A 24,136-nucleotide genomic window follows, 5' to 3' on the forward strand; every position below is an offset into this window, starting at 1 on the left:
AGAAAAGAAAACCAGACGTCTGATATCAAGCTGATATAAGGAATTTATTGTGTAAAAAAGAAACATCTAGAGAATCCCACAGACAGGCCTAGTATGGCTACAGTACTGTATATAAAAGACAATTGCTCACAATGATAGCACTGAAGCACTGAGAGATACCAAAGTACTTTCTGAATCGAAGTCAAATGATACTCAGTATGGTTTTAATATCCTCATATATATCAAAGTTTTACTACTCTGATACTTTTGTAAACCAGGTAACCAGAATACCCAATCAGACAGCTTTTGGTGATATATAACTTGGCAATAACCCAGTCTGGTGATACATAAAACTACTCACTGTACTCATCTGGTATATACCCGCACAAACATTTTGAAATTCCAATTTCTTGGTCAAGTGATATGTTGCTTGAATTCATTAAATATATTTAGATTTCTGTATTATACAAAGTTAAATGTACAACTAAATTAGTATATGAAAAGTGCTCACTATGTTTTTATGGGAAATAATCCTGACAAAAATGTTTAATGAATATACTCTATACTAATTCTGCCTTTTTATACTTAATTCTAAATTTATCCCCTCTAATTTACAACAAATTTTGTGATTTTTATAAGAATCTATGCCTCCACAATTCTCAGATTCTTCTTTTTTCCCCCTTATTTCTTTGCTTAAATTCAGTATAAGCTTTCTTGGTATTTTAGGCTTCATGCATACTCTTATTCCTAAACACCAGCAGTTCCTCAGAGACCTAAAATCCAGTATAGGAATTACTGTGTTAGTTCTTGAAAAAGCATTAAAGACATTTTTTCCTGAAATATACAGAACATGTCATGCCAAATCTCATTTACATAATAGAATGGTAATACCAGTGAATTGCACATATAGATTTTATCTCCAAGATAGAATAACTTAAATATTAAAACGTACCTTTAATTGACTTTGTAACAGACGGCAATATTCAATACAAAAATCACAAAACCCACTAACTTTAAATGCTGCATAGTACAGCATACAAACTCATCTCCCTATGAGCTATTCAAACTATGACAACTTTTTAAGCTACTCTAGCATTTAAACCATGACTAGAAATTTATACGAAACACGATTTTATGTTCAAATATGGAAATAAGTAACATAATTCCAAAACCCAAAAGCATCCCAGCATTCTGTAAAAAGAAATATCCCCAGCGGCTACATCCGTGGTCACTAGCATCATTGTGCAGCATTTCAGGTACCTTAAAAAAAAAAAAAGGTAAGGGAAAATAAGAGTGACATTTAAGTTTTTAGAACTACAGATTAGTTTTTAGAAAAATTTGTAGGACAGTATACTAGCTTTATTTGTAGCTAGATATACTGTGAGTTAATTCCTTAAAACATGATTACATACATACTGACTCTAGCTAATAATGTCACACAGCATTTCCTAGCAGTTTAACAATGACTACTCATGATGTTCTGGGCAAGAAAAGGTTTGTATTGGTTCAGTGTGCTCCACTGGAAATTGAAAAGCTACATTGATTTTCCTATTTCAGTAACTGGCTGCATATCTGAACTGGATATAACATGTAGTTTGTCTTTAGTTCAGAGATAGAAAACCTTATACTATATAAGATATATATTGTCTTTGCTTACAAAGTAAAAAATAAAAATAAAATAATAAAATACAATTTTAGCAGTAAGATTGGCTGGGATTGTTTTGAGGACATTAGCGACAAAAAGATATGACTCCTTTGTTGACTAATAAACTAAGCATTCTGAAGTATACAGCATGCCAACAATATGTGTCTTGTCCTAGATTTCCTACAAATCTATAGAAAATTCACTGCCTGATTACTGAGATCGTATCCTAAAATAATACATCAGAAGGATATAGGTATTTTTGTGAATCCTGATACATATTAAGCAAGATAAAGGTGTGATCAACAATCCAAAAAAAAAAAAAAAAACTCTGAAGAACCTATATTCTTATATGTCACAAATTTCTGAATATAGAATCACTTCTCATAATGACTGCATTTAAAACCTTTTTTAAAAAAATGATTTTTTTTTTGAGACAGTCTTTCTCTGTTGTCCAGGCTGGAGTGTAGTGGTGCAATCTCAGCTCACTGCAACCTCCACCTCCTGGGTTCAACTGATTCTCCTGCCTCAGCCTCCCAAGTAGCTGGGACTACAGGCACATGCCACCACCCCTGGTTAATTTTTTTGTATTTTTTAGTTGAGATGGGATTTCACCAGGTTGACCAGCCTGGTCTTGAACTCCTGGCCTCAAGTGATCTCCCTGGTTTGGTCTCCCAAAATGCTGGACTAACAGGTGTGAGCCACTGTGCCCAGCCAAAAAAAAAAAGAAAAAAAAAGAAAAAAGAAAAAATGCTATTTTATTGAGCCTATAGTCCTAGCTACTCAGGAGGCTGAGGTGGAAGGATCATTTGGGCTCAGGAGTTTGAGACCAGCCTGGGCAACATAGCAAGATTCAACTTCCTGCTCCCCTAAAAAGAGAGAGAGAAAAAAATGAGGCTTTACCGAATATTTTCTCTATTTTATTGTTGGTCAATAATGTAATAAGATTTCTTAAAAACTTACCATATCAACCAGAGCAACATACATGAATAAGCCAGCAGTAAGTGCAAATATCCACATAGAAACATTTTCAGCATAATGACCAATGAAAATTCCTGTTGCCATTCCAAGATACGCCAGCATGGCTGACAAAGCATTATAAAGGACAGCCTGTTTAACGGTCATGCCAGCCTTTAGTAAAACAGCAAAGTCACCTTTAACAGAACACAAAAAAGGAGGAAAGTCATTGAGAAATCATTTTTAAGACACATACCAAGATACTTCCCAGATTTAAGAAAATTTTCCAGTGTTTTTGAGAGGGGGGAAAAGAGACAAAATTAAGAATTACCTAGGGTTAAAGCAGTGTTACTCAGTAAATCACCCTAACAGCTGTATAAACTATTGTTTTTCCTTTTTATTCTTCATCATTCAACTTGATGTACAAACTCTTTTTTTCCTTCTTCTTTTCTTTTTTTTTTTTTTTTTTTTTTTATAGACAGCATCTTGCTCTGTCACCCAGGCTGGTATACAGTGGTACCATCTTGGCTCATTGCAACCTCCGCTTCCTGGGTTCAAGCCATTCCCGTGCCTCAGCCTCCTGAGTAGCTGGGACTACAAGCACATGCCACCACACCTGGCTAATTTTTTTATTTTTAGTAGAGATGGGGTGTTACCATGTTGACCACGGTGGTTTCAAACTTCTGACCTCAGGTGATCCCCCTGCCCTGGCCTCCCAAAGTGCTGGGATTACAGGCGTAAGCCACTGCGCCCGGCCAGATACCTTATCCAAAAAAAATTTTTTTAAGGCTTACACTTTGTCAAAATGATAAATACTAAAAATTTACTATTGTGGTCTTGCACTGTTTTCAAGGAGCTTGGAATTTGGCCATAAAGAAGGGAGGAATGGGTGGAGAAGACACATGAGATGATCAGCAAATGATAATGGTAATGCATAACTAAGAGCTGAAGAGTTTAATGCTACAATTATAAAAGGAGAAAAGAGACACATGAAGATGGAAATAAGAGAGGGGCTTCATGGGACTTGAATGTGGAACATAAATTAGATGCTGAAGATTATAAGGAATGGCTGAACATATAACAAGGAACAAAAGTGAAAATGGTATCGGCAGTATGTGTGTGAATATATCCCTGTAAGAAGAAAAGCAAGGACGTGAACTGGGATCCAGAACTAGGGAAGGTTTTAAGGCCCAATGACAAAGAAGAACAATATTCAAAACACAACTCATCCACTTCCCTTCAATTCCAATGAGATTCTCTTTCTCAGCTTCTGTTAATGGAAGATGATTCCTTTGTATCCTGTAGTCTTATTCACTTTGTATGTATGAAGATGATCCCTGATGTCATCAGTATGCTGGTTAGCAGACATATGAGAAGGCACGGAATTGATGAAGAAGCTTGCTCAACTACCATTAGCAAAAGCCAGTAACACTAGGACGTTTCACCCACCTGGTAAATATAATTTATGTGGTTATCTTACCTAATTCATGAGGCAACTCATGACAGAACACAGCAACAGAAGTACTTAAACCACTCGATAAACCTTCAGTAAAAGCAGCACCTGTGTAAAAATCAATCAGAAAAAGTTTGGTTACATTAATTTGTGTGCTTTTAATCTTATCAGTATGCAAAACGAGGTAACAAAAAAACAGTATTTTGGCGTGAATGAACACAAGTTTCCCAACCCAACTCTGTATCTTCTTTGTAAGAAATCTTAGAGTACATTCCATGAAGTCTAAATTTCCCAAAGGAAAACATCAGGCATGAAAGAGAAGGGAAGGTTTTCTATGCCTTAGAGTGAGCGGATAAAGTTATACAAATCTGAGGAGTAACTGCTACCATATAAAAGGCATATTCAAGAATATAAAATAAACTGTTAAAAAGGTTTAGGAAAAACTCTCCTGTCGAGGGTATAAACATGTTTCGCTTGCCTCAGAAGAATTTACTATGTAACCAGATCTGTTTACATTTATTCTTTCACTATCTCAGTAAGAAAACTCTAAGACAAATAGCTGTCCCCTTTTAAAAAGCTGACATAGTATACAATCAATCAATTAGAAACCATGACTGTGCTTTTTTTTTTTTTTTTTTTTTTTTTTTTTTAAAGAGATAGGGTTTCATTCTGTTGGCCAGGTTGGAGTTCAGTGGTGAGATCATAGCTCACTAGAACCTCAAACTCCCGGGCTCAAGCGTTCCATCTACCTCAGCCTACCAAGCAGCTGGGACTACAGGTGTATGCCACCATGCCGGGCTAATTTTTTTTTATTTGTAGAGATAAGGTCTCACTATGTTGTCTAGGCTGATCTCGAACTCCTGGGCTTAAGCGATCCTCCTGCCTTGGCCTCCCAAAGTGCTGGGATTACAGACGTGAGCTACCACACCCAGCCGACTGTGCAGTTGGACGTTCCTCCTTTGTCTGTTTTAGGGCTGCATAATATAGTACGAGAGCAAGAGCACTCGACTCCCAGGGAGCCAAGGCCAGGCCTAGCTATAACACAGCATAGCCTCTTTGGGCAAGTGGCTCCACCTTTACAGGCCTCAGTTGCCTAACTGCATGGTTCCTTCCAGCACTAAATTATTAAAATTTGTAAGTATTCTGTTATCTCCCAATTGTGGTATAACAATTTATTAGCAAAAGTTCTATAATTCTTCTTAGGATAGAGATTGGTAACTGGACTTAGATGTATGAAGATTCCTTTAGCAGAAAAGATGACAGAAAACATAATTTTACTTTTATAAATATTACTTACATTATCGATAAGGGAACTTCAATGTATAGGGAGAAAAAAAAATCTCATACATGCATCATACAAATTAAAGGCTGATCTTAAGACCTTGCAATTTAAGAATAGCTTTTGACAGTTACAATTTAGGTTGTGGACTAGGCACAATTCCTAGCATTTAATCATACCTAACATTTATCAAGTACTTCATTGTCAAAGTAGTAAAAGAAAAAATAACATTTTTATAATCTTGGAAGTCACTAATATCCTCATCTAAACTAATCTATTCTCTGTTAAAATTTGACTAGGTGTTTAATGTGAAAATTTCAGAATCAATCAACAAGGAACAAATATGTAGACATATACCAATTGCTAGGCCATCGCTGAAATTGTGCAGGCCATCACCCATGATCACCATCCAGGCCAGAGTGGCGATGCCGGCATCTTTCAGCTCCTCCCTAGAGTAGCGCTGGCTGTGACTGTGAGGATGGTGGTTTTGGTGGTGGTGGTGATGGAGAATATGATGGTAGTCATGATGGTGGTGAATGAGATCGTCTGACTGGCCAAGTGTATCGTGGAAATGTGAATGGCATTTATTCTTGCACCCTCTGGGTACATATTCATTGTAGACTTCCTGTGGATGAGCATGAGCTATCATGACCTCTTCTTCTTCCAAGATTGCAGGCTGCTGAGAATCAAAGTGGGAGGGCTCTTGTGAGTCTGCTCGTAAATAGCCTTCAGTTCCTAGGAATAAACATAAAGGGTATGGGGCAGTTAGAAGGCTTTGTTAATGGACTTGGAGACATTTCAAACCTCACTGAAAAAGTCAACAAAAGATCTTAAAGCATGATAACTCCTTCATATCTGCAGAACTAAACATTAAAGTATTACTAATGAAAAACGTCAATAGATTTTAATGAATTCCATAAATGGAACGGTCTCAAATATTAAGAATGGATTTTAAATGTTAACCTTCAGTAACTACCTCTCAGATTCTCCCTTAATTTATTCTGCCTCCCTACCTTTTTAAAGATGTCTTTTTTCCTCATCCTAAGAGAAGAACCTGCTTGTTTTAGAAAACATGTTACATTAGATATTTAAAATATTTATTTTAGAAAAATATCTTAGAGAAGTAATGAAAATTAGAAATAAAAAACATGAATAATCCTGCCATGTGACTTCCTTTTTTGGAAGGTAAAATTCAAGGAAAAAACAGAGAATGTGAATTATTTCATCATCACCAAGAAGCAATTATTATGTATTTGTGCAAAGGAAAATAAATAGCCACAATAAGGTTACTTTTTTTTCTCCTGTACATAGTTATCAATTTTCTTGGAACCATCTCTGACACTATAGTCCATTTCTAGGGCAGGTATTTCCTCCCCATCATTACACATTTCATTGGAGTCCATTTAAAAAACTGAAGAGGGGGCGAGGCGCGGTGGCTCATGCCTGTACTCCCAGCACTTTGGGAGGCAGAGGTGGGCAGATCACAAGGTCAGGAGATCGAGACCATCCTGGTTAACATGGTGAAACCATGTCTCTACTAAAAATAAAAAGAAAAATTAGCCGGGTGTGGTGGCAGGCGCCTGCAGTCCCAGCTACTCGGGAGGTTGAGACAGCAGGATGGTGTGAACCCGGGAGGTGGAGCTTGCAGTGAGACCGGATGGCGCCACTGCACTCTAGCCTGGGCGACAGAGTGAGACTCTGTCTCAAAAAAAAAAACCAAACAAACAAAAACAACAACAACAACAAATAAAAATAAAAAAACAAAAAAGGGAACAAATGCAGAAAACAGCGAAAGCATTTTACTTGGTCTTCAGAGAAAAACAGCATGTTAGAGAATATATAGTGGACAGGAAACCATACAAATAGGCAGCAGCAACAATAAAGTTGTTCTCTCCCCTCAGTCAACAACTATCTATTACATACCGATACTAACCCAGGTACTCCAGCACTAGGCAGTAGGGACGGAGTAGAGCATGACAAAGTGTCTGCCCTCAAGAAGCTTATCTAATCTTGTGGGGAGACAGCCACTGAGCAAGAAAACACATGTATAAAAAAGGTACTGGAGGCACTGGTTTTAGAGATGTGCAATATGGAGAGTGACTGGGAGACCTGTTGTAGTTGGGTGCTCAGTTCCGGCCTCTAAAGGAAATTTCTGATTTGACACCTGAACAACAAGAGGAGAAATTTATGTGATGGTCTCAGAGAACAGTATTCCAAGCAGAAGGAATAGTGAGTGCATGGCCCAGAGACAAGCCTTATGTGCTCCCAGGGTGAAAAGAGGGTCAGTGGGGCTGGAGCACAGTGAACAATGTGGGAGAGTTGTGGGCTCAGTGGGACCTTGAAGATCATGGCAAGGAGCTGGGTTTAAAATATGAATCTTAACTCAGTCTGTCTGACAAGATATGTCAAGCAAACAGCCAAGTTTCAGGAGAAACATGGTAGATACAACCTTAGGCAAGTGATCAAAATCAACACCACCAATAAGTGACAAAGAATCATATCAGGTGGCACACCATGTCACAGAAAAGGATAAGCACCATTTTGTGGTATTCCTGCCAAAACTGATCAACCTAATCATACAACAATACTAAACAAACCCAAAATTAGAGGCAACTAAATGCAATATTTGATCCTGAATTGTACTCTGGAACAATATTTTGGTGGGGGTTGGGAGGAGTGTTGGGGTAAAAAAAAAAAGCACGATTAAGGCATTTGGAACAAAAGAATAACGTCTGCAGAGAATGGCACTGTATCGATATAAATTTCCTGATTTAATAATTAAACTCTCATTATATGAGAGAATGTCCATTTTCCTAGGGAACATACACTAAAGTATTTAGGAGTAAAGAAACATCATATCTATAACTTACTTTCAAATGGTTTAGAAAAAAAGTGTGTGTGTAGCTGGCCCTTTAATCACTAAAAAATTAAAGAAAAAGGTGTGTGTGTGTAGACAGAGCTAGAGAAAGACAGTGAGAAATAAATGGTAAAATAACTGGGGAATATGAGTGAATGGGATACAGGAATTCTTTGTACGATTCTTGAAACTTTTCTATGAGTATGAATTTACTTCAGAAGTTACAGGAAAAATAAATGTAAATATACATAAAACAACTTACTCACTGGCAATTTTTTAAAAAGTATGAGATACTGAAAAACCCAAAACCAAAGGACATGGTCCCATTTCTTCCAGATAGTCAAGGTGCCTGCAAATCATACAGCAATGAACTCCTTGCAGCCCTAAAAATTTACGCATAAGAACTTACGATCATCTGTATCTACTTTCTCCTCATTTGTTGAAAGTTGAGATTCATACTTGGACAACTGCTTCTTAATCTCCACATCATCATCATTTTCGGGTTTCTTCTGATTCTAAAATAGTAAAGGAAAACAATACTTTAAAACAGTAATTTGTTTATATATATATACAGCTTTTGATCAATAACCAGGTAAGCAAAAGACACAGAATGCCCCCACAGTCATCTGCTCTAAGCATGGTCCCACACTAGCAGCACAATATCTCCCGGGAAATTGTCAGAAATGCATACTTCCGGCTGGGTGCCATGGCTCACGCCTGTAATCGCAGCACTTTGGGAGGCCGAGACAGGCAGATCACAAGGTCAGGAGTTCAAGACCAGCCTGGCCAATATGGTGAAATTCCATCTTACTAAAAATACAAAAATTAGCCAGGCGTGGTGGCATGCGCCTGTAGTCCCAGCTACTCAGGAAGCTGAGGCAGAAGAATCGCTTGAACTCGGGAGGCAGAGGTTGCAGTGAGCCGAGATCGTGCCACCGCACTCCAGCCTGGGTGACAGTCTCAAAACAACAATAACAACAACAAAAAACCCACCTAGGGGCATTTCCTTCAGGCATCTAGTGATCTGGTAACTACCTGCCTGGCTGCCGCCATGCCTCTTCTGCACACTGAAACCCCATACTTCTCATACTTTTTATAACCTAAAACTATAGTTTTTTAGTTATTAAAATAAAACACTTTTCTTTAATAAAACACCATTAACATGATTTCTCTTTTAAAACAAGCCTCTATTAACCTTGAATTCATCACTGGGCTTTAACCATCCCAAATACCATACCAGAGAGATTGTACCTAAGTCCAAGCAGCCTCTATGTTGTGTAAAGGTCAGTGTTTGAACAATGGTGCCTATGTATCATCTACTTAGACAGAACACTTAAAATAAAAGTTTACACATAAATAACAGATTTCTTATTTGCAGTACCTTTAAATAAGATGATCACCACCATACCTAAGATTTCATTCGAGCTCTAATAGCATATCAAGTGTCTATACATTCTTAGGTTTTAAGAGCTTTTAAAGGCAAACACACACACAAATCTTTACACTTATCCTAAATATAATGCCTCAATACTTTCTCAAAGTATTAAGAAAGTACTTAAATATTTGTAAAAGTAAATGAACTCAGGGTATCTTAAATCATTTATGCTGGTGCTTTATTTCTCATTGGGCAATTGTTCTAGAACGTCGAGTTTAACAAATTCTTTCATTCCATAAGTATTAAGGGCCCATAATGTTCCCTATGCTAAATGCTGGGAGTAGAACATAAAATAAGCCCCACACAGTCTCTGTTCTCACGGAGCTTATTATCCACAGGGAAAGGGATTTTACACAGGTAATGATTATACACTTCTTCGACTATAATTTTTGACACTTTTTATAATAGACAAGAACAGAATGCTATTAAGAGTGTATAATAACATGACCTCAATAATTTCCAGGTGGCCACTGAAAAAATATAACTTATACCAAGACCTAAAGATAGGCAGGAATTTGGTGGGGAAGGTGGGGGAGGCAGCATTCCAGGCAGGGAGTAGCACCTGGAAGGGGTCAGCACTGCTCTGGAACTCAAAGAGGTAAAAGGTGGCTGGGGCCTACTAGGTCAGAGAGGGTGGCCAGAGATGAGGCTGAGGCAACTAAAGGAGATCAGACAACAGAACTCTGTTAAGAATAGTGGGCTTTGTCCAAAAACTTATGCAGCCACTGAAGGAAAGATTCTAAGTAGTGGTGGGCAACCTCATCATATTTTCATTTAAACAAATCACTGCCTGCTCTGTGAAATCTAGATTGGGAAAAGGAGGAAAGCAAAATAATGTGGACAGGCTCCTACTAGGAAGCAATAACTGTCACTCAAGTGGGAGATAACCATGGCTTGGACTAGAATAACAGCAAGAAAGATGGAGAGGAATGGAGACACCGTGGACATACTTATTAAAACTTGGTTGGATATGGGGATGAGGGGGACATCAGAGATGATTCTCTAGTTTTCAGCATGAACAATAACCTTCACTAGCAGAAGGTTAACCTTAAGCAGCAGAAGGCAGGTAGCCTAAAAAGATGATATATAGAATCTCCCAGGGATGCAGGATGAACCTCTTAAGAAAAATCCTAAGTAAAATGCCCTGTTATGAGCTTGAAGAACTCCCCATACTCACAATATAATGAATAGTATTTTTCTTTTAGAGAGAATTAGATTAAAAATTATTAAGTAACTTTAATATCTGGATGCCTTTAACAAAAGATAAACTCAGCATATTCCAAAAAGGGAAGAGAACATGTAACATTTGCAAAACTCCTATGGGAAGTCTTCGTCTAGAAATCATGCTTACTTGCTGTTTCATGCTCCTTAAACATTGAATATTTATTACCATCTATCATGTACTAGACACTATTCTACACATTGGAGACAGAGCTGTAAACAAGACAGATCCTGGCTTTTAAGAGCTTACATTCTAGTAGATACTATTTTAAAGCAGAGCGCATCAAACTACTCTGACTATAATCCACATTAATATACGTAATGTAAAACAGTAATATATATATACTACTGTTGCATTTAAAAATATTGGTTATGACATACAGATTTATTTTACAACTCAGTAACAATCTAGAGTTATAACCAAAATTTAAAAAGAAAAATATATTCTGTATCAGATAACAGAGGGCCTATTTCTTGGAGTCTTAGGTTAAAGAGTGCTAAGTTAAAGAAAAGCTATCCTTAGCTGGGCATGGTGGCATGAGCCTATGGTTCCAGTTACTTGAGAGGCTGAGATGGGAGGATTGCTTAAATCAAGGAATTTGAAGCTGCAATGAGCTATGATCATGCCACTGTACTCTAACCTGAGCAACAGAGCAAGATCCTGTCTCTTAAAAAAAGATCCTGTTTTCTTAAAAAAAGAAAAAAAAAAAATGAAAAAAGAAAAGCTGTATTTAGGTAAAACTTGGAAACAAAATTGAAATGAGAATGTTAAATAAATTATGGCATTTTGACCCAGACATACGGTTAAAAAAAGAAAAAAACCAACCCATCCTCAAGTCTCCAGAATGAAAATTGATCTTTTTTTTTTTTAACATGAGAATAATTGCAGAAGACTTAAAGTAGGAATAAACTAGTCCATATATGGCAGGTAACCTAAAACTATGATATATGGGATCTCCCAGGGGTGCAAGATGGCTCCTAAGGAAAATTCTAAGTAAAAAATGCCTGAAGAGCTCACAGTACTCACCATATAATGAGTAGCTTTTTTTTTTTTTTCTTTTTGAGAGAATTAAATGAGATTAGAAACTATTCAATAACATTAAGAAACAGTCCAAGGGAAGCAATTCGGACAATGGGAACACAGAAGATGACTTCCTTGATTAAGAAAAAATAAGCTATTCTTATTTTACTTCTTCCCTCTATATTTAGGTGCACTAAAGAGAGGGTTCCAAATTTTTAATTTGAGGTTTCAGTGAATGTAAAATCTGTAAAAGCAAATACTCCTAGTATGTAAACACTCTCCTGTTTACACATGCATTTGTTTCCCACAGTGGGCTCTATGCTCAGCAAGAATCAACTGTGTTAGTTTTTTTTTTTTTTTTTTTGAGACGGAGTCTTACTCTGTCGCCCGGGCTGGAGTGCAGTGGCCGGATCTCAGCTCACTGCAAGCTCTGCCTCCTGGGTTTATGCCGTCCTCCTGCCTCAGCTTCCTGTGTAGCTGGGACTACAGGCGCCTGCCACCTCACCTGGCTAGTTTTTTTTGTATTTTTTAGTAGAGACGGGGTTTCACCGTGTTAGCCAGGATGGTCTCGATCTCCTGACCTCGTGATCCGCCCGTCTCGGCCTCCCAAAGTGCTGGGATTACAGGCTTGAGCCACCGCGCCCGGCCAACTGTGTTAGTTTTGAAACCTCTTCACGCCAGTTATATTTATTACTGTAATTGCACAATTTAATTACACATTGCTCAAACTATGAAATGATGGTAAGGAGTTACTTCTTTTTTGGGGAGTAGAGATACGGTCTTGCTATGTTGCCCAGGCTGCTCTCAAACTTCTGGCCTCAAGCAATCCTGCTGCTTCAGCCTCCCAACGTGCTAGGATTATAGGCATGAGCCACCGTGCCTGGTAGGGGATACTTAATTCCATGAACACAAAAGCTGAATGCTTGGAAGATTCAAAGGCAAGGTGCTAAAAAAAGATATCAAATTACATAAGGCTACCACTGAATAAATTTTTTTTTAATTTCTAAAACCTAGATTCTACATTCAGAATAGCTTTAAGTGTGTAATCTCTTGTTCAATTTTAGAGATACCAAAATTGGAAATCATAGATGAAGCAGCATGGCTGATAAAGAAAAAAAGAAAAGATAATACAGAACACAGAACTCCAACTCGAAGAAAATCCTGGTCAATATCAAATGACCAAAATATGAGTGTACAGATGTATTAGGTTAGATTAAAATGTTGAGATGTGAACACATCATTTTTTTTTTTTTTTTTTTTTTTTGAGACAGAGTCTCACTGTTGCCCAGGCTGGAGTGCAGTGGTGTAATCTCAGCTCACTGGAGCCTCCGCCTCCTGGGTTCAAGCAATTCTTGCGCCTCAGCCTCCCAAGTAGCTGAGATTACAGGCATGCACCACCTCACCTGGCTAATTTTTGTGTTTGTAGTAGAGATGGGGTTTCGCCATGTTGGCCAGGCTGGTCTCGAACTCCTGGCCTTAAGCAATCTGCCTGCCTTGGCCTCCCAAAGTGCTGCGATTACAGGCATGAGCCACTGCACCTGACCCACATTATTCTGAAGAGTCTCCTGACAGTCTTCTGAATGACTTGCCTGATCATATCAAATAAAAAGTGGCAAATTACCATAGGGAACTCAAAAGTGTTTTTTTGGCCAGAAAGAAAGAGCCTATTGTTTGACTTCATACCATTTCTAATCCAATTTGCAAAGGTCAAGCCTGTAAAAGTGACATACCCTTTAAAAGAAAACAGAACATTTAGTTACTGGGTGACTAATTACAAATTAATCACATTAGTCAATCATAATTACTAATAAATATTGATAGTGTATCCATGTATACATGATGCTTCTGGTCTTCAAGGCCCTGCTGGTACCTTGTCTGGTCATTTATACAGATGTTCATCCTTCCCTTTCTTACCCTGTCATGAGTTTCAAAAGAATAGCAAAGATAGAAAATTTCAGAGCTATTAAGATATAGAAATGCTCCTCACAAACATCTCTGGGACCAAAAAGTACTTCAAGGGTACTGAACTCCCTCTCAAATAAAGCTCATACAACCTGGGCATGCTAGTCTAACAATCTAGTTAGAGTACTACTATAAATAAACGTCTGAAGCATAGTAAGTACTCAGTATACTTTTTCTTACCTTTTTCTTCTTATCTTTAAATTGTTTGATCAATGTGAGGACATGTTCAACAAGAAACATGAAATACAGGCCTCCTAGAGCTGTTAGACCCTTCCATGTGGAATCAAAATAGGCACTTTCTTCTATGTTTTGAGAAGACAGATGACTGAAAAGTGGTCCTCTTTTCATTTCCATTGCTGGTTCTTCATGGCTATGACCATGGTGGTGACTTGCATGAGACTGAAGGCAAAATAATTTGTTATTTATAAATTCATCAGTTTCACACAACGAGTCAGAAAGTTGGCTAGGTAAGGTCAAAACTGAAATCATTCAGTTACGCAATTATTCAGATATTTCAGAGACGAGGTGCAGTTTAGGACATTAAAAATAAAATGACCAATGAGTGGCTAGCTATCTAGAACTTAATGCATGTCATGTACTTCAGATACATTTCCAGTGACCCTCATAATACATAAATAGTAAGCATTTTCAATACTTGACAATCTCCATGGCCACAAATAACAGGAATACTAGACTTAATGTGCACAGTTTCTACTGCTTATATTCTCAACCGAAAAGCCCATACCAATGTCATCAGACTAGCATTGTAAGAAGCCTAGTGTGTGTGTGTTGGGCCCTGGCAGGTACCCGAGATCCAGGTGTACTGCCCTAGCAGCCTGTAGCTGAGTAGAGTAGTAACTACCGCTATTGCACATTAGGGAATTGGGTGTGGAACACACTAAGAGACTGGGGGATCACAGAGTACGCCCCATACACATGCCACTTTCTATCAGCAGGTCTTCCCGAACATCTGCCATCTGGTGGTCCGAGAGCTTGTCAGAGCAACATAGTTTTCTTTCACTACTGAATGGAGCATGAGATTTGTAGTGCTCTACGCATGTTGTGATTTCCTTTTCCCAATTACCCGAAAACCTTTAATGGGAATTTAAATAATGAAACACGCATATTTTTTGACTGAGCACCTATTCCAAATATCTGATGGAAAAGTAAATTCACTTTACCAAACTTGTTTTATGTGTCATGAAGTGTAAATCTCTAAACACATATACAAACATTCAAGTCTGAAGAAAACCTCCAAGTTTCTTGGATACATAAAGGGTCACATATTTTATTTCTGTGGCAATTACACTAACAGATAAAGCAGATAACTCACATTGCTGCAGTACCTCACAGTACTAATAGCCGGGCAGAATTTGTCTCTTTTTATTAAGTGGGTTTCAAAAAGTTAAATTAGTCTGTGTTTTGTAAAAGGAAAGCAAAAAATTCACAAATGTATTAAGATCCAGCAGAAAAATACAGATTTCACTTACCAAATATATTTTAAAATAAGCCTTTCTAAACCAAATTTCTAACATTTTATACAAAAAATTCTAGTATAAACCAAAACATATTATTTTTTCAGTGTTGAATAATCAAACACTAACAGGAAAAACTACTATACTTACATGTGGAAGAAGGTGTAAAAAAGCATCACCACTCAAAGTCCCAACGGCCAGTGCAACAAGGAAACTCAGGAGAAATTTGAAAAACACCCGATTCATGAGGGGCACTAAGATAACCCCCAGCAGAGACAGGAAACTGATGATGGAAATGGCTATAAAACCACCAACCCAGGCTGTCAAACAAAACAAAACAGAGCAAAGAAAAATTATACAATTAATAAACTTCACAAGAAAGACTTTTGGAGAGTAGCATAAAGCAACATGTAAAAGGAGAGAAGCTAAAAACACACAAATTCAATGCGAATAGGACCTACTGTAGCAATAGCACAATAACCAAGAAATCTGTTGTTGGCTCAAATGAACAACCTGACGGGTACTTAAGAACTCTCCAGGTAAGGAGCATAGCTCTAACGGGAAATTCTTCAGGTAGGGGTGAAAGAGGAAAAATAAATGGTTACCAAGAATGAACTGTAGCTCACTTAGGAACTGAGCTTTCAGATTCCCATAAGAGCTAAATTATAAAACAGGTTTTTTTTTTTCTTAGAGAAAAGGAAAATAAAGAAGAGGAGGAAACCGGGAATTCAATAATGTCCTCAGAAAACAAAGCAGTGATTCCTTCCTCATTACTTTTGAGCAATGCGACCCTACCCTATAGCATAGCTTATCCTAGTTTCACTTATCAATAAGAATGTATCAGTATTAGGTTTCTAAGCAGCATAAATGAACCCAAGACCTCTTCCCAAACAGTGTGACATGATATAAAAATCCCAAATTTCAGGTGATCCTGACACCTTCTTGTAGGATGAACACAGAGAAGTCCTAATTGAAATTTGATTTTCTGGGTTTTTTTTAAAGGGCAGGGCTAACACCCCTTCCTTGCTTTCTTCACATTCAAGGCAAAGAACAACTAAGATGACATATGTGGAATTGTACTGGAAAACAAATGGGCTGATGCAAATCTGAGGAAAAGCACAACATAAATGAATCTACTGAAATTGATTCTACATAAAAAAGGCAATTTTACCTATTTGTAATGAATAGGTCTTTGGAGGGATTTCAGCCTTCTTTTCGCTTGTATGAATCAGACAAGATCTAGCATCAATTTGGTTGATGATGGCTGGACAGAGATAGTTGAATTCTGTTGCATTCAGCGGAACCTGGATGCCCATGCCATGAGATGTCAGTAGTTTTGATGCATTGAAACACTGAAAGAAACAAAGCAGTGAAAATCACCAAAAGGCATCCCCATCAGAGTAATGTGATGACACAGTACCCTTTTTTACTAAAGCTACTTCTTTGTTTTCTCGAGTTAATGAAAATTAAAATCAACTTCTGTTTTGAGCACTTTGGAACTTGCCTCCAGCTACCTGGCAATCCTATGTCACCATAGTGGTATCCCACCTCTTCTGTCTACCTCATCAGAGAAGCAGTACATCACGAGCCACCTAGGGAGAAAGCCTAAAGTGGAACAAGCATGAGGATAACTGGAGATTCACAAGCCTGTTACCTCACTGTATAAATGTATTAAGGAAATGAGCTTCAATTTCAAAATGGGGTTCATTAGAGATTGAGAAATATGTTGCTTCAGTACTAACGCTATCCTACTTGGCCTAAACAAGTCCAAGACATGCCCCTCTTCTAGTAATGACTCTACTTGCAAAAACTCAGTTCTGTCTACATACCTGGCAAAGTAATGCTCTGCAATGAGAGGATATTAAATTATGCAGATTATTCTTGTGGAGGGCAAGGCTGGTTAATAAAACAAACCTGTACCAGCAGGCAGATGTTTTCAACTATTTAATTAGATGACAAACTTAGTTTGAAGTTATTCCTTTGTGCAATCTCTCCCCCAACCAAAAAAGAAAAAGAAAACAAACAAACAAACAAAACCCAAAACTGGCTTCAGTACCAGTTTCTCATCTTCTGTAAAGACATTTTCAACTCCCACCACAATTCTCAGTTGGTACTACTCAGAGCAAACTTTATCACCAGGGCCGCTATGGCTATGACCATTACTAGGATTAGTCCAGAATTAGTACAGTCACATGCTGGTTTGAATGAAGTACTGAAGTTTTGCTTATTAAACTGTATCAACAAATTCCTTGTTCCTTTTTTTTTTTGACATAATTCCCCATTCTTGACAACTGTCAGCCAAGGTGAATTATGTACAGTCTGGAAGTCTACTCTAGAAAAACCACATGAACTCAGAACCTCACTGCCCAGACTTTTCCCTTGTCCAGCATGACGTTCATGGAAATTGCTCCAATTTCAATCATTCCTCAAGTCATGGTGGACCTTCTGTCAAGGAAGCAGCAGTGGTATTCTCAGTAGTCTTCAGCCCCCTCAGTCACACAATATGGATTCTAACATCCTGCTTTCTAACATCCCTACAATATGGATTCTAACTCCTGCTTTCAACTCCTCATTTTCTATTTTTTATTAATAATGTTCACCTTTATAGACTTTCTCTAAAGATAGCCTTGATATCTTTCTCTACATATTTTATATTCTATATTACAAAAACTTTTAGGAGGCAGCACTATAGTCACCAAAATAACCGTTCCCTAAGTTCTGATTTAGGAATGTTTACAATATAGCAGGCAGCTGAGAAGGTGGAAATTCCCTTTTCAATAACTTCATCATTTTACTTTTACTTTAAACTCCTCACAACTAGAAACAGAGTAGCAGAGACAGGACAGACACACAGGTATATTAAAATAATGCACTCATCTTACCTCCTGAGGATTTTCATTCGTGTTTCTAGAATACATAAAGCCTTTTCGGGGCTCACTCATAGATCCATTTGTTTTCCTACCAGCCAGCCGGCTCACCAGGCTCTTTTCTGTGACACTGGGTGGAGTGGAGCTGCTTACATCTTTGGGGAAGAGTTTTGGAGTCTCTATTGTCTCTAGAAAGTGAGTTCCTTCAGAGACAGTGTTGTACACAGTTGAGGTCACTTCACTAGCACTAACACTGTCCTTGACATTCCTTCTACCATTGGCATGTTCTGGTCGGTGAGCTCCTTTCCCTTGGCTGTTTCTAGGATCTTTACCTGAACTATCTGAGTCATGTTCTGGGCAAAGAGCTTTTCGCTTATTTTTACCAGAAGCAGCATGATTACGGTGAGAGTGGTGCTCGTGGTCCGAGTGATGCTCGTGGTCCGAGTGATGCTCATGGTCATGGTGTATATGGATTCTTTTAATCTTATCTATGCCTATATTTTGAAGTAATTTTCTGAACCCTTCAACTGACAAAGAATTATTTTCCCCATAGCGGTAGAAAAGCTGTTGTAGATGATACTGCCGTGTGGTAATTGCCAAGTCAACATTAATGCCAGATTCCCAATTCGGACTAATTTTCTCAGTGGTCTGGGGGAAAGCAGCTGCTGATTTTAGTTCATGAAGGGGATTTGTGACAGAGAGGGTGAAGGTCAGGATCAAGATTACAGATAACTTCCTCGCCATTGCACCTTCCTAGAAAAGACAGGAAAAAAAATTAACTCACTTCTAAAACAAATTAAGAAACCTTATACTGAAAATTAATGTGTAATCAAGTAATCAAAGTTGCCAGAGCATCATGTGGTGTGACCAGTGTGGCACTAGGTACTGTGAAGATGGAAAGAACTATAGTCCTAGGCGCTACCCTTGCATTCCTAAAAGACATGAAACAACTGGAGAACAGCTGAGTGCTAAGAGGCTGCCATTAGCACTGCAAAAGCAATAGTAATTCAGAGACAGGAGAGATCCATGTGGCCACAGCCATCAACTTCTTACTGAAGTTGAGAATTTATTTGAATGATTATTTGAATCACTGAGGCCAATGATTCGAAATGAAATCTAGGCCAGGTGTGGTGACTCATGCCTATAATCCCAGCACTTTGAGAGGCTGAGGCAGGCAGATCACCTGAGGCCAGGAGTTTGTGACCAGCCTGGGCAACATGGTGAAACCCTGTCTCAAAAAAAAAAAAAAAAAAAGAATGAAATGAAATCTAGCTACCTTGATCATCACCATCATTTCATAAAATAATCTTCAAGCACCAAAAAATAGAAACAATAATCTCAATTCACATGTTTAAAAAATTTTAAACTAATACACTCTCCTTATATACAAATCCATTTAAGACCCCTTTCTGCAATCACAATCCTCAAAGGTGCTCAATTTTGCCAGTGTATCCCTCAGGATATTTTCTATGCATACTCAAATACATGTATACTTAATTTTTCAAAAAAGATTTTTTTAAAATTTTATTTTATTTTATTTTTGTGTAGAGAAGAGGTCTCACTATGTTGAGGTCTCACTATGTCGTCCAGGTTGGTTTTGAACTCCTGGCCTCAAGAGATCCTCCACCTCCACTTCCCAAAGTGCTGGGATTACAGGCGTGACCACTACGCCCAGCCTCAAATAGGTGTGTACTTTAAATACACACTGAATCTTTTTTTCCTTCTTGACAATGAATCAGACACGTTATGTCCATACATAGAATTCTTAAAGTAAACTGAACTTCATGAAAAACTCACTGTAGCATCCTTGTGTTACTACAAACCAGTCAACATTTAATCACAGACTGTTAATAATCCACAGCAGTGTTTGGAACCAAAGGCCTATGCCCCAAGGAGGAGGGAGCAATTGAGTTGGAGCTTGAAAAGCAGAATTCAGTTAAGCAGAGCCAGAATTCAGTTAATTCAGATCCAGTAGGATGTCCAGCACCAACGGTGGAGGTGATGGTGGTCAAACCCACATCTCCAGCAAAAGACGCAGACGTCAAGCTTCCAACTAAGCAAGAGCATGGGGCTATCCAGCTTTACCAGGGTCAGCTGTTCTTCTCTGGGCAGGGCTCTCGCATTCATTACCGTATCTAAAATACCGGTAATTCCTATTTTGCAAGGCGAATGAGGAAAACACATGAAGGAATGTATATTACAAGTACTCGTTAAACTCATGTGTTGCACAAGTGCGGGGTATCATACAGGGAACAGTGGGAAATGGAGGTACGGGGTAGAACGACGCTCCTGAAAGAGGAATCTTTGGTGCTTGAAGTTTCGGGAATTCTTCTACTAGGCAAAAGATAAACATTTAGAAATCATTCCTAGGAGAGAGGCGAGGAGCGGGGTGGGAGGGGACTAGCACAGGGGACAGCTCCGAGCCTTTCTCCAGGGAGGATGCTGAGCGCGGTCGCGGACCCGTTGAAGGATCTCCTTTCCTGCAAGTTGGCGTGTGCTGGAGGAAAACGGAAAGCAGAGGGGAAGGGCCTTGGAGAAAAAGGCGAGTACAGAAAACGGAGAAGGCACAAAGCTCTCTTCTAAAAGCTTTTTATTTCTAAACACATCAGTCCCTTCTTCGAATATGGGATGAAAAGTACGGATCTTTTCCTCAAAAAATCCTCCGTTGCACCCCGAAGCCCATCTGAGCATCCTAAGAAGTCCGCCTCTCTAGGGAGAGGGGGCGCCTGCGGCGGGCTCCCCCCAGCATCCTCTTTCTGGAGCCCCCCTGCCCGGTCCGCAGGACACTGTTCTCCGCAGAACCCTCCCTCCCCGCCCCGCCTGTCTGGCCTGCGGAGCTCCCCTCCCAGCCGCCCTGCGCCCGGACCTGAGAGACACGTCTCCGCGGCCTCGTCGTCCCACGGCCCGGCCACGCGCGCAGGTTTGGTTCCACACGGGCGGTCCAAAGGGCTCGGAACGGGCCCACTGGTTTCTTCAAAAAATCTCTACCAGGCGCGGACACGCAGTGGTTTCATTGGGTTGGCTGCCCCTCGGTCCGGAGGTAGCGCCGCGCAGCCACCCGGCAGCCGCGCCCCTAGCCTTTGCGGAGCTGGAGGACAATCACTAATTACCGCCGCGCGCAGCGCCGCGGGGAACCACCGCCCCCTTCGGCCAGGACTGCGAGGCATGCGCAGTGCGACCCCGGAACCCGGCTCCGCAGACGAATCCGCTTTTCCGTGTGTTCGCCGACGCCGCGGGGGCGTGGCGCGGCCTAGCGCACTCTGAGCAGCTGGGGGGTCGTTTCCTCCAGGCCTTACTCGGTAGCCAGGGGCTCCGCGGCCAGCTGTGGCCGCTGCTGGGAGCCGGGTCATAAGGGGTAGCGGCATGTTTCTGACGCTGCCCTGGCACATGAGTCCCGGGTCCTTCAGGGAGGGTCCCGAGCCACTCGGGTTTCGCTCTTGGGACAAAGGCCTGGCTCGTGCGCGGGGCGGGGCCACAGCCCCAGAAGAGAGCTAGCAGAGCGGCGGCTTTGCACAGGGGTTCAAGAGTGGGGTGGAGCCAGAGGGCCGCAGGGGGGCGGGGCTGCCTTCGTCTGGCCCTCGGCTGCCTGCGAAACGCGGACCGGGTGATGTCCCAGGAGAAACCACTCTAGTAGTTCCGCTCGGAGGGCGGAAGTGCGCGTCTCAGTCTGTGCGGCTGACCAGTTAGCGACATGGTGGCGCCCGTGCTGGAGACTTCTCACGTGTTTTGCTGCCCAAACCGTGTGCGGGGAGTCCTGAACTGGAGCTCTGGGCCCAGAGGACTTCTGGCCTTTGGCACGTCCTGCTCCGTGGTGCTCTATGACCCCGTGGTAAGAGGTCGCTGGACCCCTGACCCTTGTGCTTTTGAGGTTGAACCTGTGGACGTGCACCGGGCGCGCTGTAGTTGCCGCCCCAGACCTAGGAGGCGAGTCGGGTCGTCTCAGGGGAGCGGGGTTTGGGCTCAGTCTCCAGTGGACCTGTCGGACTCGCTCCTCGCCCCTCACCCTTCGCCGTCTCACGCGTGGCGTCATCCTAGGGTCATTGCTGCCTATCACCTGCCAGTAACTTGTTAGTCGCAGACAGAAACCCGAATGATGAGAATCTTACCTGAAGCCTTCTTTGAGGAACTGTAGTGCCGTTAATCAATTTGGGTTTTAAAACAATTGAAATTTATATGTAAATTAAAACCATCATCCCACAGGTGCAATCTCATTTCTGTATTTCCTTCAGTTTTGGTTCATGAACTTTTGTTGTATTGAATTTCAAGGAAATGTTACCTGTGTTTTAGCTACGGGAATGAACATTTTAGAGAAAGTGATAGTTTGGGGGAAAGATCATAGGGGATGGGGATCCTAAGCCCTGGTTAGAAGGCGGGAGTTCCCTCGACTTCACCCAGTCGATTATTTTCTTGGCGCTTTCCTTACCGTATTTCTCCAGTGAATAGTTTTTATATGCTCCCCAGAATTCATTGTAACCCCATTCCCACTGGCTAATTTAGGTCGATACAGTTAGTCTTGCATCTCAAAAGGAGACTCAGTATAAAAAACAAAATGTTGAAAATTAAAATACAATGTAGGAGATGGCTATATGTATTTCTGATCATACTGCTTTATTGATTTGATTAAACATTTCATTGTTGGCCAGGAGCGTGTCTCATGTCTGTAATCCTGGCACTTTGGGAGGCAGAAGTGGGAGCATTGCTTGAGTCCAGGAGTTCGAGACCAGTTTAGGCAACAGAGCGAGACCCCCAGTCTACAAAAAGTTAAACAAACAAACAAAAAAAAATAGCTGGGTGTGGTGGCGTGCGCCTATAGTCCCAGCTACTCGGGAGGTTGAAGTGAGAGGATCGCTTGAGCTCAGGAGTTTGAGGCTGCAGCAGAGTGGGATCACACCACCGGACTCCAGCCTGGGCAACAGAGCCAGACCCTATCTCAAAAAAAAAAAAAAAATTCTTCTCACACCCTTTGCAGATTCAAATATATACATGAAATATTTTTATCCACATTACCCCATCTTGAGCTTGCTTCCCTCTTCCTGGTTTTTGTTTCTTGTTATTTGCATACTTGAATGGCAAGAGAAAGTGCAAAAAACAAGGGTAAACTTTAAAGGGACCATGAGGCAAGGACCGGCTGTAGAATAGGAGAGACCACAGCAGGCTCTCCATCATCTCCCACAGCGTCTCCTCATCCAGCACCGTGAGCGCGGAGCCTTGCGGCATTGCGGCACAGTTCCGCCATGGCTGGGCACTGGGAGGACCCTAGGAGGGCGGCTCTGGGGGTGGAGTTGTCAGGGAAGCAGGAGCCCGGGAGAGCCAGGGTGACACCATTTTAAAATCAACTCCGTCGTAAAATTAGCAAGGCACACTCTGCCAGTCAACCCACGGTCCTGAGATGTTTACGGCAGAGGAAGCAGCTTGGTAACGCCTGCAAGGACAAACTCCCACAACGACAAAATGTCCAGATGCCCCGATATCACAGGACAAGATCTGCTTTTAAGATGATTATACTCATGCTTTGATGTACTTACACACTGAAATGAAATTCTGATTCAGCTGTAGAATCCCATCTTTTTGCAGCAGTTGAATGGATTTGTTCCCATGTATTCCATCAGATTTTAAATCATAACCTGGTGGCTGAGCTAGTGAATTTTAGCCTATTGACAAAGAAGTGTTGAGCCTAAAAAGTACTTTGTCCTGTTAAATATTTGCTGGTTGGGCTTTTTTTTTTTTTTTTTTTTTGGAGTGTAGTGACACAATCTCTGCTCAGTGCAACCTGCAACTTCCACCTCCCAAAATCAAGTGATTCTCGTGCCTCAGCCTCCCTAGTAGCAGAGATTACAGGTGTGCACCACCACACCTGGCCAATTTTTGTGTTTTTAGTAGAGACGGGTTTTACCACATTGGCCAGGGTGGTCTCAAACTCCAGGCCTCCCAAAGTGCTGGGATTAAAGGCATGAGCCACCGCACCTGGCCTCGATTGAACTTTTAAGT

General features: G+C 40.5%; 2 protein-coding genes across 12 annotated transcripts in view; one reads left to right on the top strand and one right to left on the bottom strand.

Annotated features, from left to right (window-relative positions):
• Positions 1 to 25: 25 nt before the first annotated feature.
• SLC39A6 (solute carrier family 39 member 6) lies at positions 26 to 21,715 on the bottom strand. 2 transcript variants are annotated; one of them, XM_025364876.1, is made up of 10 exons: positions 21,015 to 21,715; positions 18,164 to 18,901; positions 16,453 to 16,633; positions 15,432 to 15,601; positions 13,987 to 14,205; positions 8,577 to 8,682; positions 5,668 to 6,045; positions 4,059 to 4,139; positions 2,585 to 2,775; positions 26 to 1,239 (listed from the first exon to the last, which is right to left on the bottom strand). In XM_025364876.1, the coding sequence occupies exons 2-10, from the start codon at positions 18,890 to 18,892 to the stop codon at positions 1,087 to 1,089; spliced, it is 2,208 nt and encodes a 735-aa protein (XP_025220661.1). In that variant the 5' UTR covers positions 18,893 to 18,901; positions 21,015 to 21,715; the 3' UTR covers positions 26 to 1,086. The 2 variants fall into 2 exon arrangements, with proteins under 2 accessions (XP_025220661.1, XP_025220662.1); XM_025364877.1 differs by lacking the exons at positions 26 to 1,239; positions 18,164 to 18,901 and having other exon boundaries at positions 2,526 to 2,775; positions 21,026 to 21,306.
• ELP2 (elongator acetyltransferase complex subunit 2) overlaps positions 21,715 to 24,136 on the top strand; it is a 39,566-nt gene continuing 37,144 nt past the window's right edge. For 6 of the 10 annotated variants that reach the window (XR_003116615.1, XR_003116616.1, XR_003116617.1 and 3 more), the window contains exon 1: positions 21,781 to 21,977. Coding sequence is in view for 7 of the 10 variants with exons in the window: in XM_025364868.1 (XP_025220653.1) it covers positions 21,840 to 21,977 (138 nt within the window). In the remaining 3 variants the exon portion in view is untranslated. Of the gene's footprint in view, positions 21,978 to 24,136 lie in introns of all 10 variants that reach the window. The other 4 variants (XM_025364873.1, XM_025364870.1, XM_025364875.1 and 1 more) reach the window with 1 other exon arrangement.

Source organism: Theropithecus gelada, chromosome 18 (assembly GCF_003255815.1).
Source record: "Theropithecus gelada isolate Dixy chromosome 18, Tgel_1.0, whole genome shotgun sequence".
Lineage (NCBI taxonomy): Eukaryota > Metazoa > Chordata > Mammalia > Primates > Cercopithecidae > Theropithecus > Theropithecus gelada.

Coding starts and splice junctions, on each gene's coding strand:
- SLC39A6 (XM_025364876.1), bottom strand. CDS start 18,892: ATGGCGAGGAAGTTATCTGTAATCTTGATCCTGACCTTCACCCTCTCT. Junction 2,776..4,058: donor TGAGTTGCCTCATGAATTAG/GTAAGATAACCA, acceptor GTTCTGTTAAAG/GTGACTTTGCTGTTTTACTA. Junction 1,240..2,584: donor ATGTTGCTCTGGTTGATATG/GTAAGTTTTTAA, acceptor TTTTTTTTTAAG/GTACCTGAAATGCTGCACAA.